Source organism: Eimeria necatrix, genomic scaffold, assembly GCF_000499385.1.
Source record: "Eimeria necatrix Houghton genomic scaffold, Enh_scaff1638, whole genome shotgun sequence".
NCBI lineage: Eukaryota > Apicomplexa > Conoidasida > Eucoccidiorida > Eimeriidae > Eimeria > Eimeria necatrix.
The window spans coordinates 1-6,159 of record NW_013652329.1 but is presented as its reverse complement, the minus strand read 5'-3'; the positions used below and the strand labels follow the sequence as shown (position 1 = coordinate 6,159).

Genomic DNA, 6,159 nt, shown 5'->3' with positions numbered 1-6,159 from the left:
GGGTTTAGGGTTTAGGGTTTAGGGTTTAGGGTTTAGGGTTTGGGGTTTGGGGTTTGGGGTTTGGGGTTTGGGGGGATGGGGGAGGGGGCCACTGGAGGGGTTCGGCGCAGCGCGTAGGGGTCCTCGCCGTCAGATGTGGCCTGCAGAGGTTAAGCGTTAGGGTTTAGGGTTTAGGGTTTAGGGTTTAGGGTTTAGGGTTTAGGGTTTAGGGTTTGGGGCTTGGAAATCTGGGTTTAGTAGTGCGGAATTTACGGCGTAGGATGCAATGCCTGTAGCGTACTGTTCAGGGTTTAGTGCCCATGAGGTGTTCAGGGTGTAGCGTTTAGGGTTTAGGGTTTAGGGTTTAGGGTTTAGGGTTTAGGGTTTGCGTTCAGGGGAAAGACACGTGCGGGTTGAGCAAGACGGAGACGCACGAGTACGAGGTGTTCAGACACACAGTCCCAATGCGCAACAAAGGCCAGAAGGCCATATGTGAGTGTCGGCGGCAGAAAGCAGCAGCAGCAGCAGCAGCAGCAGCAGCAGCAGCAGCAGCAGGGGGGGAGGAAGCAGCAGACGCTGCAGCAGGAGCCATTGAGGGCTTCGCAGCGTGGGAAGTTTCCAAAAAACAGAAGCAGCAAAAAAAAGAAATCGAAGGAAATAATATTAAAATGGCTCAGGGTTTAGGAGCCACTTTGAAAATAGCGCAGCTGCTGCGCGAAAAGGCCCCCGAGGCGCAGCAGCTGCTGCAGCAGCTGCAGCAGCAGCAGCCCGCAGCAGCAGCAGCAGCAGCAGCAGCGCCTGCCGCCTCCCTCGGGCCCCCCGCTCCCCAGGTCTTCCTCCCCGCTGCTACAGCGAGCTTCCCTGCTGCTGCAGCAGGCCTTCCTCCTGCTGCAGCAGGCCTTCCTGCTGCTGCAGCAGGACTTCCTGCTGCTGCAGCAGGACTTCCTGCTGCTGCAGCAGGGGGCCCCTCGCTGATGCTGCCAATGTCCGCGCAGGGCATGTCTGCAGCAGCAGCAGCACCGCCGCCACCCCTGGCCGCAGCACCCTTAGCAGCAGCACCTCTGGCTGCAGCACCAGCAGCAGCAGCAGCAATCACAGCAGCACCAGCAGCAGCAGCAGCACAGTTCGGCTCTCCCGCTGCACCTGCGGGGCTGCTGCCGCAAGGCGTTGTCTTTGGGGCTTCAGCAGGAGACTCTCATTTTGAGGCTGCAGTGAGCCCGCTGCAGCAGCAGCAGCAGCAGCAAGACCTTGCGCAGCAGCAGCTGCTGCAGCAGCAGCTCGTCAGCCAGCAGCTGCTGCAGCAACAACATCTACAGCAGCAACAGCTGCAGCAGCAGCAACTGCAGCAGCAGCAGCTACTACCTCCCCAAGATAACCTTGCAGCTATTGCTGCTCCTCCCGCGGTGCAGCAGTACCAGCCGAGCTTCTCGCAGCAGCAGAGCCTGTTGCAGCAACCGGATCTGCTGCAGCAGCAGCCGCTGCAGCAGCAGCCATTCACTCCGCCACTGCAGCAGCAGCAGCTGCTGCCGCAGCAGCAATTCGTAGACCCCCTGCAGCAGCAAAAGCAGCAGCAGCAGCAGCAGCCCTTCCAAACGCAGTACCAGCTCTTCACTACTGCCCAGCAGGCCCAGCAGCACCAGGAGCTAGCTTTGCAGCAAGTACAGCAGCAGCCTGCTGCGCTGCAGCAGCAGCCTGCTGCGCTGCAGCAGCAGCAGCAGCCTCCCGCACAGCAGCAGCAGCAGCAGTCTGTGCTGCCTCTCCTTGGGAGCCTCGGGAGCATTAACCCGGCCCAGGCCTCAGATGTGGCTTCGCGTGCTGCTGCTGCAGTTGGCGCCTTCATGCGCGGCGGCAGCAGCAGCAGCAGCAGCAGCAGCAGCAGCAGCAGCAGCAAAAAGAATGTGGACTGGGTAGACAGAATCGCAGATAAGCTGCTGCAGGAAGGAAACAAAACGCCCGCCGGTGCTGCAGTCAACAGGGCCTTCGATGACTTCCTTGCTGTGGCTCAGCGGGCCTAAGCAGCAGCAGCAGCAGCAGCAGCAGCAGCAGCAGCAGCGGCTGCTGCTTTGACAGCAGCAGCAGCAACAGAAACTGCAGCAGCAGTAAGGGCTGCTGCTTTGACGGCAGCAGCAGGAGCAGAAGCAGCAGCAGTAATGGCTGCTGCTTTGACGGCATCAGCAAGAACAAACAGGCTAACTACAGCAGCAGCAGCAGCAGCAGCAGCAGGTTGCAGCAACAGCAGCAGCAAACAGAGCAGCCGCTAGAAGGCACTTCGCCTTGGCAGCAGCAGCAGCAGCAGCAGCAGCAGCAGCGTTGGAAGGGCAGCAGCTGGGTGTCTATCTCTCTGCAGGAACAGGGAAGACTGGACATAAACTCTGACCGACAAACCCCAAGTCTCAAACCCTAAACCCTAAACCCTAAACCCTAAACCCTAGACGGTCCTCATCGCAGCTGCTTCCAAGAGCTACCAGGCCTCTCACACGAAGGTTTCTTTAGGTTTGAATCGAAAACAGAATAAGGGCTAATTTTTTATTTCCTGGCTGGCTAGCTAGCTAGCCATGGGAAGGCTAGCTAGCTAGCTAAGGCGGGACTAGCCAGCTAGCTAGCCACGGCAGGGCTAGCTAGCTAGCTAGCGAGGGCTGGCTGGCTAGCTAGCCGCGAATTGGCTAGCTAGCTAGCAGCGGGTTACCTACCTAGCTAGCCTCGGGCTCGCCAGCTAGCTGGCGAGTGGGTGGGCTAGCTAGCTAGCTAGCTAGCCACGGGCTGGCTAGCTAGCCACGGGCTGGCTAGCTAGCGACGGGCTAGCTAGCTAGCCAGCCAACCTCCATCGAACTCCCGAACAGCAGCAGCGTTAGCTAGCAGGAGCGAGCTAGCGCTGCGGGGCCCCGGCCAACTAGCTAGCTAGTTGCTGGCTAGCTGCTGGCTAGCTAGCTAGCTGGTGGTTATCTTCTGTCTAGCTGGCCGCCAGCCTGTGGCTAGCTAGCCGCTAACTGGTGCCGCATAGAGCTGCCAGGCGGCTAGCTCACAGCTAGCTGGTAGCTAGCTGCCGCAGCTAGCTGCCAGCTAGCTGCCAGCCAGCTCACGCCTAGCCGGCAGCTCGCACGCAGCTAGCTGGTGGCTAGCTGCCAGCTAGCCACTAGCTAGCTAGCTAACTGGCTAGCTAGCTAGCCAGCTAACTAGCTAGCTAGCCACCAGCTAGCTAGCTAGCCAGCTAGCAGTTATTTTGGAAGGGGCAGCTTGTGATGCTGCACCCAACGGACTTCCGAGAGCTTTATCCATTTCTTTAGATGAGCCTCAACAAAACCCTAAACCCTAAACCCTAAACCCTAGACCTCAAACCCTAAACCCTAATGCATAGACCCTAAACCCTGGTACCTAAACCCTAAACCCTAATGCTTTGTCTGCCCCCCCCGGGCTTTGCCATTCCTCGGCTTTTGCCTTTTTTATTTTTCTTTATTCTTTTTATTTATTTATTTTAATTTTTTCTTTTATTTAATTTATTTATTTTCCTCTTCTTTGGCAAACGAAGCTGCGAACTTTCCGGTGTACGTACACTCCAAATGCGCTGCAGTGTACATACACCCCAGACAGCAGCAGGTGTCTATACACACCAAATGCTGCTAGGCATCTGCAAGCAGCAGCAGCAGCAGCAGCAGCAGCAGCAGCAGCGGCAGCAGCAGCAGCAGCAGCAGCAGCAGCGGCAAAGAGGAAGCTGCTGCTGGGGACCTGACACGGGCTCTGAAGCGGCAACGTTCCAGGGTCAGAAGGGCCTAAAGCCTAAAGCCTAAACCCTAAACCCTAAACCCTAAACCCTAAACCCTAAACTTGTAGATCTGAGGCACTCATGCAAAGGCCGAGATAACGAAGGCAGCACCAACCCTTATCCTCTTCGGCATTTTGCAGCAGCGGCTACTGCTCAGCAGCAGCAGCAGCCGAGCAGCAGCAGCAGCAGCAGCAGCCGAGCAGCAGCAGCAGCAGCCGAGCAGCAGCAGCAGCCATCACTGCAGCTGCCGCAGTGCCACTGGCTTCCACAGCATCTTCTGCTGCAGAAGCTCCAGCAGCAGCGATTGCTGCTGCTGCAGCAGTCAAATTCGCAGGCCCAGCAGCAGCAGCAGCAGCAGCAGCAGCAGCGCGGGCAGCTGTGTGGCAGCAGATAAGCAGCAGAAGCCCCAGCCGCTGCTGCTCTCGTGGTATCGGCAGCTGCAGCAGCAGCTGCGGCGGCAGCAGCTGCTGCTAGTATGTGCAGCTGCTGCTGCTACTATGTGCAGCTGCTGCTGCTACTATGTGCAGTTGCTGCTCCAGCTGCTGCTGCAGCTGCTGCTGGAGCTTCAGCTGCTACTATGTGCAGCTGCTGCTGCAGCTGCTGCTGCAGCAGCAGCAGCTGCTGCTGCTACTACTATGTGCAGCTGCAGCTGCTCCGTCGATTATATGAAAACTCCAAGGCCCGTTTGCTGCCTGTGGTGTACGTACACCTGGCTGCTGCTGCGGCTCTGCAGCAGCAGGAGAAGAAAACTTGAGGGACACAAAATGAATTAAAAGGAAATAAAAAGGATTAAAAATAGTAAAAGAAGTTGAGGTGTACGTACACTTCATGCCAGTACTCTCCAGTGCTTCGAGGATCGCCGCAGCAGCGGCAGCGGTCTGCTGCTGCTGCTGCTGCTGCTGCTGCTGCTGCTGCTGTCCTCAGGGTGTCTCGGCCTGTCTAGGGTTCGCCTCAGTTTCTCCTACATGAAAAGAAACAGCATTGGAAGGCGCAGAAAGGTTCTTTCGTAAGCAGCAGCAGCAAGAGCAGCAGCAGCGGCAGCAGCAGCAGCAGCACGAGCAGCAGCAACAGCAGCAGCAGCTGCATCCCCACAAGCTATGCTGATTGGGCCCTTGCCCGTCGGTCTTTGGATTCTTCTATTTCCACTTTATAATTTATATAATATTCCTTTGCTGAAGAAACTCCGAAAGAAACCCCTAGAGGCTTCCCTGCTGCTGCTGCTGCTGCTGCTGCTGCTGCCGATAGCCGCTGCCCTGCTGGGGCCCCACAACAGCAAAACAAACCAACACTGCATGGCAGCAGCAGCCAAGTGGCTGCGGAAAATACCCAGGTCTGTTCCTGAGCTAGCTGCCGCTGCAGCTGCAGCAGTACTGGCTGCTGCTGCAGCAGCAGCAGCGGCTGCTGCTGTTGCTGCTGCCGACGTGAGCAGCAGCAGGAGCTTTCTTGTCTTGTGTGCAGCTTTTCGACTCTGTTGCCAGTGGCTGCTGCATCTTGCTCATTGTATTTTCGCTGCTGCTGCTGTTGCTGCTGCTGCTGCTGCTGCTGCTGCTGTTGCTGCTGCTGTTGCTGCTGCTGCTGCTGTTGCTGCTGCTGCTGCTGTTGCTGCTGCTGCTACAGGCACTCCGTCGCGGGCGCGTTCGCCTTCAACTCCCCGGTTCGCTGCAGCATCGGCAGCAGCAGCAGCAGCAGTTACCGCAGCAGCAGCAGCTTCCCCCCGCAGCTGTGCCAGCGCGTAGCCACGATGAGCAGCAGCAGCAGCAGCAGCGGCAGCAGCAGCAGCAGCAGCAGCAGCAGCCAAATGGAGGCCAAGAGCCGCCACACTGTGGGGGAGGACTGGAAAGCGCCTTCCAGAGAAGGCAAACTCATAACAGGTTTAATGCTCAACAACTCCATGACGGGATGCAAAACCGAATTCATCCCCGAAGTAAACCCTAAACCCTAAACCCCAAACCCTAAACCCTAAACCCTAAACCCTCCAGGTGCAGCAGCAGCAGCAGCAGCGGATCCCCCCAGTTCCCCCCCGTCTTGTCCCTCGCCGCTACTCCACCTGCCAACTGCCTACTGCCACTTCTACCGCTGCTGCTGCTTCCTGCTGCTCCCCCCCCTCCTGCTGCTGCTGCAGCTGCTGCTGCTGCTGCTGCTGCTGCTGCTGCTGCAGCGGGGCGGGGAGGTGAATTGGTACGCGTGCGGCCCCACAGTCTACGACGCGGCGCATTTGGGCCACGCGCGGACTTATATTTCCTTCGACGTTTTGCGGCGAATTTTCGAAGACTTTTTTGGCCTGCGAGTTCGCCTGGTGATGAACGTCACTGACATCGACGACAAGATCATTCTCCGCAGCCAGCAGCAGGTCCGTGGCTAGCTAGCTAGCTAGCTAGCTAGCTGGCTGGCTGGCTAGCTGGTGGGGGGGTGGGGGGTGG

The 6,159-nt window shown here is 58.1% G+C and overlaps 3 protein-coding genes across 3 annotated transcripts; all 3 read left to right on the top strand.

The window, feature by feature from the left end:
* Positions 1 to 133: 133 nt before the first annotated feature.
* Positions 134 to 1,994, top strand: ENH_00019070 (hypothetical protein; the record flags this gene model as incomplete). The annotated part of the gene is made up of 2 exons (XM_013579365.1): positions 134 to 148; positions 375 to 1,994. The coding sequence occupies 2 exons, from the start codon at positions 134 to 136 to the stop codon at positions 1,992 to 1,994; spliced, it is 1,635 nt and encodes a 544-aa protein (XP_013434819.1).
* Positions 1,995 to 3,590: 1,596 nt separating this feature from the next.
* On the top strand, positions 3,591 to 4,133 carry ENH_00019060 (hypothetical protein; the record flags this gene model as incomplete). The annotated part of the gene is made up of 2 exons (XM_013579364.1): positions 3,591 to 3,735; positions 3,880 to 4,133. The coding sequence occupies 2 exons, from the start codon at positions 3,591 to 3,593 to the stop codon at positions 4,131 to 4,133; spliced, it is 399 nt and encodes a 132-aa protein (XP_013434818.1).
* Positions 4,134 to 5,031: 898 nt separating this feature from the next.
* Positions 5,032 to 6,101, top strand: ENH_00019050 (hypothetical protein; the record flags this gene model as incomplete). Its single annotated transcript, XM_013579363.1, has 3 exons — positions 5,032 to 5,069; positions 5,357 to 5,663; positions 5,898 to 6,101. The coding sequence occupies 3 exons, from the start codon at positions 5,032 to 5,034 to the stop codon at positions 6,099 to 6,101; spliced, it is 549 nt and encodes a 182-aa protein (XP_013434817.1).
* Positions 6,102 to 6,159: the final 58 nt, after the last annotated feature.